Here is an 18,353-nt window from a genome sequence, read left to right on the forward strand (position 1 = left end):
GTCTGAGTATATTCCAGATGGGAAAAAATAACCCCAACATGTTGTAACAGGGGGGAGAAAAACACACTGATGAGATGAAAGGAACAATCTACAGGTTAATTAGTAGTATGGCCACAAATATGTGCACAGTTTTGTTTCAGAAATAAAGCAAGCTGTATTTGTTGTAACTATCTCTTCTTTGAACTTAACAGAATGCTGATAATGCCAAGCTGTGTTTACAGTCCAAATTTTTGCTAAAGACCTTCAACTTTGCACTCCCCCCTGTGTGGTATCTCTTGCCCAAGACAGAACTACAAATAAAAGCACTTAGCAGGAACTGATGCAAGAACCCATCACAGAGCTGATCTGTTTTTGTGCAGTGTCTGTGGATTTGTATGGTTTCTGGGAGCTCTCCCTATAAGCCTTACTTCGTAAGGAAGAACGCTTGTGTTATCTCACTGGTTATTAGGCAATTGGGTATTAGTCATCCTGTAAAAATTAAATGTGTTTACCGACTGTGATCATCTAAAAATGGAAACTACATTAGTGCAAGAGGATTCTCCCAGAAATAACTCTGCTGACATAAATAGAACATGCCTCTTGCCCCGTTTCTTGTTTCTTTTATTTAACAGCTTTTATAGTGTTTCAACAATTTTGCGGTCTTGAAGGGCTGTCCAGAAATCAACAGTGAGCAGGTTCTCCTTACCTGCAGGCAGGCTTACTCTAATTTAGCTGAGAATGATAAACGAAAGCCTGGGAAGGTTTTTAGAGAAATACTTGATTCCATGTATACATCTAATCGGAGGAGATAGAGAGGATCTGCCCTTCCCATGGACGTGGCTTCTTGAGGAAATGACCCATTTTTACAAACTCCACTATGGTCCCACAAGTGTTCCTTCATTCCCAACCAAATCCTTCCTGTAGAACTTTCTGAGCCTTTCTTCTGCAGTTCTCTCATGATCTCACAGGGCTCTAAGCTCCTACAAGGTAGAAATGTGGCTTCTTGGTGTGTTCTTATTATGAAACTTTGTGCCACACCTCAGAAATGATGATAGCCAGTGGAGTTTATTAGAACGAAATTTAAACTTTTCTACTTTAAACCCAGTGATTCTGCTAATCTGGAGGTGGCAAAGAAGGGTGGCTATTTATTTCCTCTCCCACACAAAGCAAGATTGTGAAGGAACTTTTTCTCTGAATGAAAGGGGAGAGGGGAAAAGTGGGAACCTTCTCATGTTTTATTCAGATGTTAACAAAGAAAATTGAGAAGTGTGGTTTCCTTAAAACTGACACCATTTTTATCCCAAACATTCTGGTAAGTGATAGCAGATGACTGTTCAAGCTTCTTGAGAGAGAGAGAGAGAGAGAGCGAGAGAGAGAGGAATATTTTTCAGGAGCAGAGTCCCAGCGGGAAGTATTACCTAAAAGTAATACACTAATTGCTTTCAATCTTGCATATTTCTACATACTGTGTGCATACATACATGTATTAATAACTGTTCCCAAGACGTCACTCTAGCGCTCAGCTCAGTGTTGCTATGCAAGTGCCAGAGACAGAATCAATGCAGACTGCAGTTTAGCAACGAGAATTTTACAGACACGCGAGGGCGGAGATGGAGATGGCCGCAGGTCCAAGATTCCATGCCTGGGTCTCCCTCTGAGCTCTGATGTAACATCATGTGTCAAATATTCGTGGCATCCATCGGCCCACTCCACTTAGAACATGAAACAGCACTGCCAGCATTTCCAAGGAGCTTAGATCCTCAAAATCTGTCTACTTACATCCAGGATGGCATTCCATTTTGTGGATTTGCACAGGAATTCTTCAGAATATGAATTCTGGATAAAGGCCCAGATATAGAAGTACATTGTGCTCTATTGTGCATGTGATTTATACCATCGTTCATAACAAAAATGTATTTTACAATGATACATCTTGGAGGAATTCCTCACGTTTTCTTGTCGTTTATCATTTAATATCGAAATTCCTCCTGGTAACCCTTTGAGTCACCGAGGGCTGGGATTGCTGTTGAGGTACCTAGGACCTACTGACCCAGGTGGATGAGGGAAGTTGCCCAACGCCACAGGTTATATATATATGATAAAGCCAGGATTAGAACCCAGTTCTTCTAACCAGAGATCTACTACTTATCCCACACGGGTGTTTTGTACCCTTTAAAAAACTAAATAACAAAATAAAGTGGAAGCCTCTTATCAAGTGAATGTTATATATAACTCCAGTGTCCAAAAATAAATCAGTTCAGACCAGGTATGGTCAAACAGGAAGCAGAGCCTGGCCTTTTATGGCCCCAAGGTACCTCTACAGAACACCCAGATGTGTTTCAGACGGATGGATTGGTTCTGCTGTTTCAGAAAGTCATGTAGTTAACCTTGTTCTGGAATCATGCAGGACTCATCCTTGTGAACTGCCATGTCCCACAGGATGCTCCCATATGGATGAAATTTTACCCCGTGTGGAGGGAGAAATTCCTCATGCTCAGGCAACAGCGCCTACTAGTGGGGGAACACTCATATTTGAGGTGGCTCCCCCCGGAGATGGTTTGAGCAGCCAGATCACTGTGCTGGGAGCCCGAAGGCTTCCATCCAGGTCTCATCTCTTCTGTCAAGGCACGGCCTCTCCCGCAGCCTTTGTTTTCGCATCTGTGAATGAGGTTGGACCAGATGTTTTCTAAATTTTGCACATGTGCTTTCCTTCTTAGACTTTTAAATCCCTTTAACAGTGTCTTAGGGGCCTTTCAGCACCAAGTGGAGAAACCAAAGCTGGGGTGTGGTGTCAGGTGAGAATATCGCCCACCTCTGGGTTCAGCACTATGTGTGTATGTAATGTGGGCCAGGTGAAAGACCACTCGACTTGGGGCCTGATGAACCGAGTCTGAATTCCAGCTTTTCTGTCTCAGTCTTACACAAGACTATTCTCCTAGGTTCACTCATTTGCTAACAAAGGATAGGTGCCTTAGATAGCTTTTGGTTATTGTGAGGTAAGCTTCAAACAACATCATGTAAATGATGACATGATGTTCACATCATGTGAACCTGCAGGATTATCTCAATCTTGATATGTCAGAAATTTAAAAGTAATGCTAGTCATAACTTCCATTTTTCTCTTTTTGGAAGCATCAGGTGAGAAAGCACGTTTAATATTGTAAAGTGCTATATAAGTGTAAGGAGTGCTTGGTAACATCATAAGAAGATGATCATGGCTATTTGGAGGCATTGAAATACAATAGCTTTAGCAGGGAGCCTGGGTGGCTCAGTCGGTTAACCGTACTACTCTTGATTTCAACTCAGGTCATGATTTTGGGGTCATGAGATTGAGCCCTGCATTGGGCTCCGGGCTCTACAGTGACAGCACAGAGCCATCTTGGGATTCTCTGTCTCCCTCTGTCTCTGCCCCTCCACGCCCTCTCTCAGTCAAGATAAAAAAACTTACAAAAAAAAAGAAAGAAAGGAAGGAAGAAATACAGTAGCTTTAGAAGCACCCTCGTGAGTTACTCAGGGTTAAGTTTGTTCTTAAAGAACCAAAATAAATTTGGAGATTTCCTACCACAGAAACTATGAGTAGCTGGGCAAATTAAAGCATTTTCAGCTTGGAATGGAGCTTAAAGGAAATACAGATTCCCATGAGAGATACCATGAAGCAGATTCCAAACATAAATCAAGAATAATCGTTGCGGGGCGCCTGGGTGGCGCAGTCGGTTAAGCGTCCGACTTCAGCCAGGTCACGATCTAGCGGTCTGTGAGTTCGAGCCCCGCGTCGGGCTCTGGGCTGATGGCTCAGAGCCTGGAGCCTGCTTCCGATTCTGTGTCTCCCTCTCTCTCTGCCCCTCCCCCGTTCATGCTCTGTCTCTCTCTGTCCAAAAAATAAATAAACGTTGAAAAAAAAAAATAAACAAACAAAAACAAAAATAATCGTTGCAATAGCAGTTGTAACTGTACTAGTAAATATTGATTTTTATTTCTGTTAACGGGTCAATCATGAAATTAATTTTAAATGTAGGAAAATAGATTAAGAATTCAGAAGGTGAGTATGAAAATATCCATGTGTAAAAATTAAGTTGAAGAGAAATCTTGACTTTAGTCAAAATAGATGGTGATATTCCTGTCAGGGATGTTGTAAGGTTTATACGAGCTTCCTGCCAGGCCGGATGTTTTTAGGAATCCTAGAATTCTAAAGCAATAAGCCAGGTTAGGGGATAGGTTAAGCGGGCTCCAAAGCCAGACTGCCTGGGCCCCTATCCCAGCTTCAATATTTAACTGCATGGCCTCGGGCAAGTGACTTAATCTCTTTAGGCTGCCATTTCTTCAGCTATGATGCAGACGATGATAGGACCTACACTATCAGGCTGGTGGAAGGATTACCTGAGATAATACATCTAAATGCTTAAAACAGTGCTTGGCAAACACTAAGTCCTGCATAAATATTGACTGTTGTCATCACTCTGGTGTCCATATATTTTTGCAGGATTAGGGTTGAATTTCTAGCACTAAATTCTATGAGTAACGTTTTGGTGAATATAAATCTTATATAACTGCCTCACAGATGCAGCTGCCTCTATAACCCCCATATTGACTGTCCTCTTTAAAAGTAGGCCCAGGGGCACCTGGGTGGCTCAGTCGGTTAAGTGTCCAACTCTTGGTTTCAACTCAGGTCATGATCTCATGGTTCATGGGTTTGAGCCCCGCATTGGGCTCTGTGCTGACAGCTCAGAGCCTTCTTGGGATTCTCTCTCTCTCTCTCTCTCTCTCTCTCTCTCTCTCTCTCAAAATAAATAAATAAACTTAAAAAATATATAAGTGGGTCCAGAGTGCATATCTCTGTGCTTTTAGTTGCAATAAGCTCTCTATTTGAAGTTGTGCATATTATACCTCCTATAGTTGGAGGGAGAAGGAATAGAGCCTGTACCAGGCCCTTTGTGGCTGTTGTTGAACTTCATGGCCAGATAGTGAAGGCAATCATCACCATCTTCTTCTTACAGCGGCTGAGAAAACGTTACCGCTGTGCCACACTTAGCACAGAATAGAGACTTCATAAGTGCATTTATTGAGGGGCTGACAGAACGGCTGGACAGTGGACTCAACTGAAACCACCTGATCCTTGAGGGGGTCTGATTATTGCTGATTGTGAAAACAAGTGCCCTCAGGCTCTGGAAATTTAAGAAATGTGTTCAGGTTCCCATAGCTAGTGAGTAACAAAGGCAAGACTCGCAGACCTGTCTGGTTTCCTTTACATCTTTATATAGAACTTTGTTCAAGGGCGCCATGTATTACATTCAAAACTGCAAAGCAGTGTTTTTTGTTTTGCTTTTGTTGCTATCTGGCTTTTGCTTTTATTTGAGCTACTTTTCCTGAGAATGGAAGTTGCCAGAAAGTGATTGTCCTGACGTTCACCGTGCATGTATATGTTACTTAGTTCAGTGGAGGTTGGGACCAGGGTGCATCGTGTCCAGCTCATTGCCTCTGTCAACACAACTAAGTGCAACTTATTAGGATGTAATCTCTGTGGGACCAGGGCTTTGGCCCTGTCATCGCTTTGTAAGAATTCTCTAGGACAAACCACACTGTGGAGCACATTGACATGCAGCTCCTTGTAGATCAATGGTTCTCAAACCCACTGCACATTAGCATTGTTATTTCAGGGCCCCACACCAGACCAAAGAAGTCAGAATCTCGGGAAGTGAAGCATGGATATCAGTATTTTTTTTTTTTTTTTAATCTTTCCTGGTGGGAATCCAGAGTTTGAGTTTCAGTACTTTCAAATCTTCTCTGAAGGACCACCACCTAGTATAGGTGCCTACCTGCCTACCTCTAGCAGACACTGACCACACCCATGATTTGGGAGTTGGAGAAGTGATATTGTATCAGCTCTTCTTTCCCCGGGCGTGGGAAAGGCCCACACTCCTACCCAACGGTGAAGACATCCATAGTTGAGTTCTGGGTGAATAATAAACTTTACTCATAGAAAAACACATGCTCATTAAGAAGATGGACTGGGGGCGCCTGGGTGGCTCAATCGGTTGAGCGTCCGACTTAGGCTCAGGTCATGATCTTGCGGTCCGTGAGTTTGAGCCTTGTGTCAGGCTCTGTGCTGGCAGCTCAGAGCCCGGAGCCTGGTTCGGATTCTGTGTCTCCCTCTCTCTGCTCCTCCCCTGTTTATGCACGCTCTCTCTCTCTCTCTCTCTCTCTGTCTCTCAAAAATAAATAAATGTTTAAAAAGAAAGAAAGAAAGAAGATGGACTGTAGACGTCTGCCCTGCTTCCTATGTCAGCCCACCTCCTTCTGCCTCTGAGACCTTGGCCAAGTGACTTCACCTCAGATGTCTTGCCTATCAAATAAAAATAGGTAATCATTATAGTGCTATGAAAGAATGTACGTGGAGTGCTTAGGACAGTGCCTGGCATCGAGAAAAAAACACAGTAATTTTCTTTTATAGTTTTGTTATGCTTCTTCACAATGCAGCATAGTTAAGTCAGCGGAACATGTTTACTTTTGCAACCCCATGTGGGACTCCCCCGCCCAAACCACCCCCTTACCTGAAGGTCCAGCCTAAGCAAATATGTATCTATAAATGAATCACCTCATGGCTTAGCGTTCCTTTCATCAGTAGGATTCAGCCTTTACTCTGTCTTCTCAGGTTTGGGGCCCAGGCCTTTATTCACCCGCTCCTGTACTGTTCTCTCTGACAATTTGGGGTTTTTTTTTGTTTGTTTGTTTGGTTGGTTGGTTATTTTTACTCAACCTCTTATTTTATACTAAGATGTTCCTTACTTTGTCTCTCTCGGAAGGCTTCCTCTGTCTACCACTGGTCTAGTGCTGTAGCGGCCGCTGCTCTTTTGTCTGCTGTGTGCGTGCCCACGTGTGCGTGAGAGAGAATGCAAGCACCTGCGTATAGGGGAGAGAGAGACAGAGAGGAACTGCCATCTGCCACTTCCTCCCTCCCACCCGAGTGCCCAGTGAATCTGCAAGCATCTCAGCAAGGATCACCTGAGCAACAACATGATGAAATAGTACAATACGATTGTATACACACAGGCAGGGCGACAAAACTGCAGTCCTGCAGTCCGGCTTTTAAGACCCGATAAGGATTCCGTTATTCCCACAACTAAATGGCACTCACCATAGGAGACTGAATATCGCCACGTTATTTAAAGGCAGAGTCCAAGAAAGTAGGAAAAGACTATTCGGTGGTGTACGATGTGCTATGTAACATCACACCTTAAATGGTGACCAGTTGACATTCTTGATAGACTCTGTAGCGTCTAAGGCCATACAGCAGCACCGTGTGATACATTCATTTACGACACAAAATGAGACTTCTGTAGGAGTGCTTCTAATTAATATGAGTGAACTTCTTTCCCTGGCTTCCATTCTGGCAAGATATGAGAACATGTAGCTGATTCTGTTCATGTATGTTATCAGTGACTAGAAAGCCATTGAGAAGTCTTCCAAGGAACACATAAAGAGATAGCATTAGAGTGATAACTCATTGGTGGAAAACAGACCTTTTCAGCCAACTTATGAACAGTCTTTACCTGAATGGGTTTGAATGCATATTAAACAAGCCTGTTTGGGCAATGCTCAGCCACTGTTGTCCTGATGAGCAGTACAGAAATAGGTACCCCTTGGAACAGTGGCTCAACTTGGCTGAACATTAGAATTACCAGGAGCGCTTTTAAACTTCCAATCCTAGGACATCCCACTTCAGAGCAATGGAATCAGAATCTCTGGAGCTGGAACCCAGTAATCCGTCCTTTTTTTTATGTTCCCCAGAGTATCCAGCATCTTGGCAATGTTGAAAATCACTGTCCTACGACTTAAGTAATTTAAAAAGCAGGGTGTCTATTGTTACATGCATTAATGCTACGGGATTCTATAGAATAAAAGCTTTGGTGATTAGAAAATGCCGTCATTCTAGTACCTTCAGTGAATGTCAGATGGACCTGTCATATAAAGAATGCAAGCTTATTCTATTATCTTTTTCTACCTTCAGCAGAAGATAATTTCTGACTCGGCTTAATGGAGTATCTGCTTTAGAAAGATAACTCCAGTGGCCATATGTAGGATAAATTGGAACAATCTTTTTGTTTCTAGGAATACTTTACCATGACTTCATTACCCTGATATAACCCTATTGATTCAACTTTTCAAACAGGATGTTGTTCAGAATATTTTGAAGAAAGTGCGTAATGAGAAGCCTGATATGCGATCAGCATATAGGGTTTCAATTCATTGTGATTCTTAAAAAGAGAATATTACGTTTGCTTGTGCCTAAAATTTCTATTAAAACTCAGCAAGGGAGACATGAAGATAAATGTGACCTAGCTTGATGTCTGCATACATTTTCTAGTTTACTTTTGATGGTGAATAATGCAGAAGTTTGAAAGTATCACCAACTTTTAAGATGGCTATGGACATTTTTGATCCTACCCCCAAAACAAGCAGGACTTGGAAAAGGGGGCCTGTGGCCTCTTATAGTAATGGTGCCAAGATCACAGGAAAAACATTTTCAAATAAAATTTTTTTTCACATTATAAAGGAAATATATTCACGTTACCAAAAGAGAAAACTGGAACCAATAAATATGAAAACCTGTGTCCCACTAATCTACCTCCCTTGCTTACCCTGTTGATCTACCTGTAATATCACTCTCCACCCGTGCCCTTCCTAAAAATGACTTGTTTGAATTCTGCATAACCTTCCAGGTTTAGCTCAATACTAAGACTTCCATAAAGCCCTTCCATTTATAAGAGGAAGTGAATCAGAGATACTGGTCTAGTCAGGAAGCCATTGCAATGGCCCATGAATGATAATGGAGCCTGATTTAGGTAGTAGGCATGTTGCAGATAGAAGCCTTTCGGAGACACTCCAGAGGTTGCTATAGTTAGCAAAGGGGACTGGGGGAAGGGGTGAGAAGAACCCATAATGGGTTCCACAGCAGATATGAAGCGATATACCTGGCAAGCAATAATACACAACCAAGCTTTAGAAACCAGTTCTTTTCATTTATTTATTGGTGGATCTAGGCATCTTAATTCACTGTCAGAATTCTCATCAGACGGTCTGACCCTCTGTCATTGGTTTTTTTTTTTTAATTACTGTGCTAAGCTTTGCCAACCAGCTCCTCATACCAGCCCTGGGTCTGAACTTGAGCTTCCTACTGGCCCCTAATCAAACTGTTTCCTTCATGCTCTGATGCCTTCAAGTCTGGTACCATTCCCCCTGGTTTTTCTCATTTAAAAGTGCTGAATACTTGTCCAGAAGATGGGCATTCAGATTGTGGTGTGCATTTTAATGATGTGTAGTATAAGCCCCTCTAGGGGCAAGGATGAACCACGCTTGAGTGACTTTCTTTCCATTGTGAGTGCTTCCCGAAAAGGCATAGTTTGTAAATTCTGTTAATGTGAAAAGGGAACATTCGGGCACCTTTTCTGTCCTGCTGATGTGTAGGGCTATTTTTGTTTTTTGTTCTTAGCTCTTTTTTCTGGGCTTGTGATTCTAAAGGTGCCAGACTGACTGCCCTCGAGCCCGTGTCCCCGATTTCTCCCAAGAATAGGAAAAATATGGGAGGCAGCAGAGCTGGTCATGTCTGGGTTCAGCGTATTAGCTTGACCCACTCTGGAAGAATATCCTCCAAAATACAAAGGAGAAGATTGTTCCTTATGAAGCCAGCCCATCTGCTTTCATAGCTGAGAAGACAAACCCTTGTTGTGCCAGCACCAAGCCACTGCAGACGTGTGGGATCCAGTCAAGTCCAGCCACTCATTCCCTTTGGAAATACTAAAATGTTTTTCTCTCTCCCCTCTCCACCTGTCACAGTTTCATCCTCGAGTTGGGCTCAAATGCATCTTTTCCCACAGAACCTTTCCTAAGTCCCCTATCACATATGATTTTCCTTCCACACCTCCACAGCACTTTCTCCTCTGGCACTTGGCACCTTTTTTTCATGTGATTGTAGAATGTACGTGGTCTTGTAATGCCTGTAAAAGGCACTGACCAAGTCTACTCCATTTCCGTTTATCACAGAAAAGCAGAATATGGTACTTTGCAAGAGTAGATACCTGAGGAATGTTTGTTGAACAGAATGAAAATTGCAAAGATTTTCTGTTCAGCCTGACGTTTAGGGGTCTGCCCTGATCTTTCTCTCTAATCGGTGATTGAGATTCTCTCCCAGAGCCTCGGGGATAGCTAGCAAACTCTCCATAAACTGTGTAGAGTGAGCTCTTGGGTTCCAGAGATTATGCTGTGGATCAGCTGTAGTTTAGATCACAATCGCTGTCTCCAGCTGCTTCATAGACCACCATGACATTTAGCCAGAATTCTTTTTGTTTCCCCAAGTGTGGTCCACACATCACTGTGTAGTCCCTGGTGGACTGTCAAGTAACCCAGTTTAAGGTCTAGGAAGGAAAAGAGTAATAAAAAATAATAATTCTGTTGACCTGAATTTAACAGATCTGAAATGTAAAATTACAGTTTTCACAGGTATCCAATCCACTGTTAATAATCATCACATTCTTAAAAGATTGCACATATATCACAAAACCTCTGTTGACTGGTGTTGTTTGACCAGTATTCACCAACAGTGCCATTCAGCTCAGAGTATTTTCATGTCATTAGTATGTTTTTTTTTTCCTGCTGATGCTAAACCTATATTTTTCATTATCACTATTGTATTGCATTGTTTCTTTAGTTCGCCAGAATACATCAGTGATTTCAATATGATTCAATGAAGGCAGGAAAAATAGTAATAACGATAATACCATAAATACCACTTCAGATTAATATTAAAAATGTAAATTTTTGTGAACAAGGATTCCAATATAAATATTGGAAGCGAATCTGTATGTTGCGAAACAGATATGATGGGTTTGCCCAAGCAGTTGAAAAAGAAAAGTTTGAATACTAAACTATGCTAATGACTCCTTAAACGTTAGACTTTATGAACTGATCCATTTGCCTATAATCCCAGTGTGTTTTCTGTAAAGAAATGTCAGATAGTGGCATGAAACTCTAATTTTAGCATCAAGTTGAGACGTAGCACAGTGAACTATTTAGTAAACCAATTAAGCCGGGTTTCTTTACTGAATAATCACAAAACAAGAGCCATATGCAATAACCTAATTTTGTTACTAAAGGCAATTAAGTTCCAAATTTTGAAGGCACTTTTCTAAGGTTATCTATCTCATAATAAAAACAAGTACAAGTTGACTCTTGGGCAGAAGTTTATAAAACAACCACAAGGTTTATTACAAGAGTTTTTATCCAATGTCAAGAATATGATATCAGGACTTTATGGTATCAGCTACCGTAGTGGCAGTCAGTTTCCAAGAGTTTAACTCTTTTTCCAGTACTTGATATTTCTTATCGCTCCAGGAGAAAATGGACTGTCGTTTGGGTTATATTTTAAAAATACATTGAAGTCCTGCAACAGGATGTATAGAAATATTTTCCAGTGCCAATGCAACCAGAGAGGATTAGAAATATATTTGGCTCTTTCCTCCCAAGTTGAAACATTTAGCCCTCCCGTTTTTAGGTGTGAAATGGTTGTCAATCCAGTGGATGGAGTGCTGAAAGCAGTCTTCATGAGAAATCTCTCCGTCATGTCAGCTCTGTGTTCAATCCCGATGCACACAACGAAACAGAGGCAGAACAGCATCGTGGTTAAAACCATGGATGCTGGAGCTAGACTCCTTGGATTCGAATTTCATTGACCGTCTTTGTGACTCAGTTTCCTCACCTGTACAATAGGGAGAGCAACAGACCTATGACATAGGTGGTTGTGACTATGAAATGAGCTTAACATGTATATAAAGCACCTTGAAAATGCCTGACACGTGGGAAACACTGGGTTTGCTTACAGCTTATGTGTCAAAGCCCGCAGCGCAGATTCTTGCTGACATTCCCAGCGACCTGTAATTATTTGTAAAGACTTTTTACTTATCGAAATAAAGACTAAGAAAGAAAACTGGATGTGGATCTGACCTCTGGCTCAAGATTCCCATGACGGAACCAGATAGAGATACAGATTGCAACCAGCACAGGGCTTCACGCTGACATAAATATTTGTCTTCTGTAATGTTTTATTGTTCCTATTTAAAACAATGATTTTTTTAAAACCGAAATCTGATGACCATATGTGGTCCACATGCCCCATAAATCAGTTTAAGAATGCTGAAAGTTTACAGAATGCTGGGCTGGACAGGGACAACCAGGGCCTTCGGGACTCAAACCCCGACAAGTATGTGGAATCTGTTACAGGTTTTAGGGACGTTCAAAGTATGATCACACTTGGAGGCAATACTAACTGGATTGTAATAACTTAAAGGGTGTCAAATGTAGTGGGAGACTTGCTTAATGAGGCCCTAGAAGACAGAACTGGGACTACCGGGTAGCAGTGAGCATGAGGAAGCAGTCTGGCTCAGTATGAGAAAGAACTTTCCAGCAGTCAGAGCTGTCGGGAAATAAAAGGGACTCCCTTTTGATCTGTCATTGAGGGCTGGATGCAGAGAGATTTTACATCCTGGGCTTTTGTGAAAGGAGGCGCAGTTTGAGTTTGGACCCAGTCCCCTCACAGTCTAACTGGACACGTAGACTCTCTAAGCAGGAAGACTTTCCTAGGCTGTGCCTTCCACTGCTGCTATGCTGAGTCATGTTCTTCCTAGACTTGTGTGTGAGACTGGAGGCACAGCCCTGGCCTCGACATTCGGAGACCTGAATTCTACTCTGTCACGTTTTGTAGGTCCTTGAGCTGTGTAAATGAGCTTTTCAAATTAATCTCCATCATGGCGGCCTCACAGAGGTGAGTCCTGGCTATATTGGTGATCTCGCACCTGGTGGTGGCGGTGGTGGGGGTGTCAGCCCTCTTGCTGCCACTGCCACTGTGAACCTGCTGTCTCCTCCATGTTGGCTTCTTCAGAAGGACTGAAGGTGTTCCTTGGTGTGCTCTTAGCAGTCAATCCCTTCTTTCTTTCAGGCCGCTGTGCTCGCTGTGGGGAAAATGTAGTTGGGGAAGGGACAGGATGCACCGCCATGGATCAGGTCTTCCACGTGGATTGTTTTACCTGCATCATCTGCAACAACAAGCTCCGAGGACAGCCCTTCTATGCCGTGGAGAAGAAAGCCTACTGTGAGCCCTGCTACATTGTAAGTTCAGACTCCCTCTGCCGCGCCTCCTGTGCTTTGCAAAGATGCCTTCTTTGGCAGAATGCCAGTCACTCCAGATAGAATGTAGTCATCAGATCTTTATTTCTCCACAGATTTCAAAGTGTGTGTGTGTGTGTGTGTGTGTGTGTGTGTGTGTGTGTGTGTAAATTGGCAGACCTTAACTTTTTCTAACTGTTCCCTGTTCGCATGAGGTCAGAAAGGCATGAGGAGGGTCCATCAGTGGTCTGCTGGATCATCACCTTGTGGCTTTCAAGCATGTATGTACAAGCTCTCACATCACCCCCTGAACATCAGAAGGTTTCCCATAGTCATACCTCTTCTTATTAGGTCTCACCTTGCATTTGAATTTGCCAGTATTGGTAAAGAAACAACGCAGGGCCTCTGGACTTGTCCGTGCTCTTTCAAACTCCTGGCCCCTTTGAATCACTTCTTACCCACTCAAACATTTTCTTACCACCATGCCCAGCAAGTTTTCAATGATGCAAAGAAATAAACCCTTCATTATAGAAGGAAATGAATTTCCCCTAAAGGAAAATGAATAGTAATACTGACTGAGGTAATAATTGGGTTTTTTTTTTTTTTTAAAGAACACAACAACTATACTTTAATTACATAAGTAGGTGGCTAAAAAGTACTCACACTCTTTTCAGTTTTTACCAGGCTACTTAAGAACACACATTAAGCTACATACACATCAGAAGATAGATCAATGTGATGAATGAACATACACTTTTTAAAAATATAAAATGCATTTCTTTGCTATCTATCTGCGTACTTTTAATCTGTTTAGCACTTGTTAGTGGGAAAAGTAGTGCATTTTTGCAAACCCACAAAAGAAGCATGGCTTCACCACAGTGTCGGGGCGTTTTTACGTAAAAGAACCTTGGGTGCAAGGTCCTAGGAGTTATACATAGCCTTGCAGATCCCCAAGGTTCAAGTTCATCGCAAAGTTCCTGGTCTCATTGGTATCTATCTTCCTGTGACCCGACGGCTCTAACTCATTGCAGCCCTCAAGTCTCTGTAGCACAGATCTGAAAGTTTGTTAAGACTAAGATCTAGAGGGATTCAGTATAGTTTGTGCATCTCTTAGGTTCAATTTTATTCCATTTTCCTCCCTAAAGGCAATTTAACTTAAACATAGATAGCCTCATAATAGTACTACACAATGCTGGAGCTGGGAAGAAAAAAAAAAAAAAAAAAAAGGTCATTTGTCTAACTCCTCATTTTAGAAGTGAGAATACAGAAACACAGAGAGGAGGAAAATGACTTCTTCTGTTCAATCCTTGGTGTCAGACCTGGGGCTATATTCAGTTTTTCACACCCCTGGTCCCATAGTCTTTGCTGACAGTACACATTTTTAGCTTGTTTGGAACATAAACACGAATACCATAGTGTCCTGTTGATCTCAGGGAGCAATTACATATGAGCTTAAAGCTCATCGAACCAAAGCTTACCTCCTTAAGAAATAAGAATATTCAGGGACGCCTGGGTGGCTCACTCGGTTAAACGTCCGGCTTCAGCTCAGGTCATGATCTCGCGGTCCGTGAGTTCGAGCCCCGCGTCGGGCTCTGTGCTGACAGCTCAGAGCCTGGAGCCTGCTTCAGATTCTGCATTTTCCCTTCTCTCTGTCTTTCTCATGCTCACCCTCTGTATCTCAATAATAAATAAATATTAAAAAATCTCAAAAGAAATGAGAATATTTCAAATATCAACCTTTGAAATCTTTACTGAAAAGAAAAAATTACAGAACTCCCTGTCTTTTGTAAGCAGACTGCATGGGCTGTCATTCACAATGACTTAGGACCACCACATGAAATTCTTCACTGCAGCGAGCTCTGTGATAATGATGCCAGCAGAGCTTCTGGAAGCACGTATGGCTTTGTCCTTATATGAAGTGACTGCTGTGTTTTTCTGTAGCTCTTGTCTCTATTTTCTGTCCTTTGTTCGGACTGCATGGTTGATTCTTGCTACCATTCACGGGGCTGCGGTGACAGCCTCCTTCATTTTTTCCTGTGTCTCTTAGAGCTAGGAACCCTGAGAAGTGTTGGGAAACAGGATAACAGGTATGAAGAACATGGCTTGAATCTGATGTCATCACTTCATGCTTAGTCTCCTCCAGAAAGTTACTGGATCTTTCTAAGCATCAGTTTCCTCCACAGTATAATAGGGATGATTGCAGGATTCTCCCAAAGGCCTGTGAGGATGAAATGGGGCAATCCTGTAAAGCACCCTGGGCCTGCCCAGGGAATGGTAATGGAATGAATGTTATTCTGAGATTAATTTTGGCAAGATTTCTGGCATATGTGGTTTTTCTGAATATAAGGACCTTCCAAGGGCTGTGAAATTCTTTGGGCTTTAGGAAATTGTTTTAACCCCTCAGGCACACCCCTGCCCCATTTTTAAATGCATTTCTTGCCCTCCTGGTAGAGTAATAAGACTAAAAAAGTGTAATCTGACTCAATTATGGGTTTGTACAGCCTGTGGGCTCAGGTTTCGATCTCTATGCCAGGCATAGGAGCTCAGTGATTCTTCAGGAGGGAGTTTCTTTCACTTTGGGTCCCTGTTACTAGACCGAGCTTATGACAAGGTAGAGTATCTGGGAGATATTTAATCACATCCTTGAAAAGTGGGGTGGACTCAAACAATGGAAATTCTTACCATCCCTTTTGACTTTCCCTCCCTCATAAGAAACGTTAATCAAGATTTTTCCTTATGAGACCTATCCATGGTGACTCCAAAATGCAACTTAATTCTTGTCAGAATTCAGTTAAGCTTTATTCAGAGGCCCTTGTTCCATATTGATTTCAGAGTTTAGCACTGACCCCAAGCTCTCGGATGGATGTTCTAGCATTGTAATTTCTTTGGAACTTTTCGTAAATCCAATAAGCTGCCATACCAGAAAAGTAAAGAGCTTTCTTTTGGGGGGGGGGGGGGCCCGGGGAAGCTCAGGGTATAAAATGAAACAAGTTGGTGTTGAAGACAGAGTGTGTAGTAAGGAGGATCCTAGGGATGTGTGTATGTCTCTTGGAACTAAAGCCCTGGGAACAGGGCCAACTGCAGTGGCATTCAGTCAAACTGCCTCTCGTTCCCTTGTGGAAACTGATGTCTGAGAGACATCCTGTAGAAGGAAAGTGCAGAGAACCCAGGCTCTGGGCCTCAGTCAGTGTGGTGGCATTATTCAAGATCTTGATGTAGTTCACTATTTCTGTGCAAAGACCACCCACGTTCAATGCTCTGAGTCCAAGAAGGAGACCCATCTAGTATAAATTTAATTTATTCTTGCCTAAATTGATTATTAGTAATCAACTTAGATCATATTTAAATTAACCAATTACATAATTTAGAGGGAAAATACACCAGTTAGGTCTTCTTCATCTTTCCTTCACTGATTATTCATATTTTCCTGTTGTCTCTGGAATCTTTAATCCTTGCACATATACACATGTAATTAAACCAGTTTGGTTCTGTAAGGTATTATAACTCTCGTTAATGATTTTTATACATGCTTTTGTGTTTTCTATTGATTGACTTAATTTAAATATGTATATGGCTTTCCATTGTTAATAATCTCTATTTTATAGCTTTTGTCTGTTTAATTTTACCTTATGTTTGCATACTACATTTTAAAGTTATTTGCCCCTAGAAAGGTATTGGGTATTCTCTGTTCTTTCAGTATTGTAAATAACATGCCTATAAAGAGCTGAGTTAAGGTTTTTCATTATTTTACTTTGAATTTTTTCCTTAGCATAAATTCTTTGATTTTTGTGACCACATTTACTTTACAACACTTTGGAGAACTTTTGCTTTCTTTAGAAACATTTCTAAACTTCTAAATTTCTTTAGAAACATTGTTCAAATTCACAGAACCATCAGCAATACGAAAGCATATGTTAAACTATAACCTATCCACGACTGAAGAGGTTTATTTATGTTTATTTTGAACCAATTAAATAAGTGCATTACGTAATTTAAGTTTGTATGTATTTGTATTTCCAAATCAATGAGATGCTTTTCTACTTTGGTGATCTCTTAACAGCTTAGTTTGGGGGCACCTGGGTGGTTCAGTTGGTTAAGTATCCAACTTTGGCTCAGGTGATGACCTCGCGGTTTGTGAGTTTGAGCCCTGCGTCGGGCTCTGTGCTAACAGCTCAGAGCCTGGAGCCTGCTTCAGATTTTGTGTCTCCCTCTCTCTCTGCCCCTTCCCTGCTCGTACTCTGTCTCTCTCTCAATAAATAATGTATACATATAAATATATGTATGTACATATACATACATATACATCTATTTTTAAAAAGCTTACTTTTGATTATTCTTATGGATTTGTATAAAGGAACAGATTAAAATTGAGAGCACTAAACTTCCTTAGAAGTAAAGTCATATAACTAGAATATATTGCTTCTAGTTCTTGCTCTCTAGGTGAGACCTTGGGTAAGTCATTTAGTGTCTGAGTACTGGTATCATCATTTATGAAAGACAGATATTAACTTCTTCCCTATCTCCAAAGAGAAGGAATGAACACTTGTGATATTTTATACATTATGAAATTTTATACAGATATAAGGGTTTAATCCATTAATAACATTATTATCATCGCTTTTCCCCTTAGCATAATCTGATACAATTTAGAAATCCTCTATGTTGGGGGTAATTTCATAGCTGCAGTTGCTATGGAAATACTGAAATAAATAAATGTCATAGAAAGAATGTGAGGACATATATGAGAAGAAGAGGTTCATGCTTTGCTTAAGATTTTTATGTTGGTATGAGTATGAGGGACAGCAACCGTGCCTTCCACTTAAGTGTTCTTCTGTCCTGAATGAGACAGGTTTACCCACAAATATAGATTAACAAAAGAACTGCTGTGTTTTTAGCATGACCAAGGAGTCTGGGCTGGAGACACAGCACATCTGTGATTCTCAGATACTCAGCCTGTTTATGAAATGGCAGCCAAGGATCTTCTCCTAAACCAGGGCTCTTACTCAGAGTGGATCAAATCCAACTTCTGACTCTCTCAACAGTGGAAGTTGGTACAGACATTTTTATTAGTTAAAATCCAAGTAATTAAAAGACCTCAGGGAATAGGAGGCCAACTCCACGGGAGACTAAACATGGTAATGTTCCCGAATTTGACACATTAGTGACCAACACTGTAGCAGCCTTTTGCTCCCGTATGTCACTAAATGGCTACAGTTAAAACA

The 18,353-nt window shown here is 41.5% G+C and overlaps 1 protein-coding gene across 7 annotated transcripts in view; it reads left to right on the forward strand.

Annotated features, from left to right (window-relative positions):
- Nucleotides 1-18,353, forward strand: part of LPP (LIM domain containing preferred translocation partner in lipoma) — a 692,086-nt gene that overhangs the window by 563,436 nt on the left and 110,297 nt on the right. For all 7 annotated transcript variants that reach the window (XM_040481153.1, XM_040481156.1, XM_040481155.1 and 4 more), the window contains one exon: nucleotides 12,965-13,134. In XM_040481153.1, coding sequence (XP_040337087.1) covers nucleotides 12,965-13,134 — 170 coding nt within the window. The remainder of the gene's footprint in view (nucleotides 1-12,964; nucleotides 13,135-18,353) is intronic.

This window comes from Herpailurus yagouaroundi, unplaced genomic scaffold, assembly GCF_014898765.1.
Source record: "Herpailurus yagouaroundi ecotype Mexico unplaced genomic scaffold, PumYag 159, whole genome shotgun sequence".
Taxonomy (NCBI): Eukaryota; Metazoa; Chordata; class Mammalia; order Carnivora; family Felidae; genus Herpailurus; species Herpailurus yagouaroundi.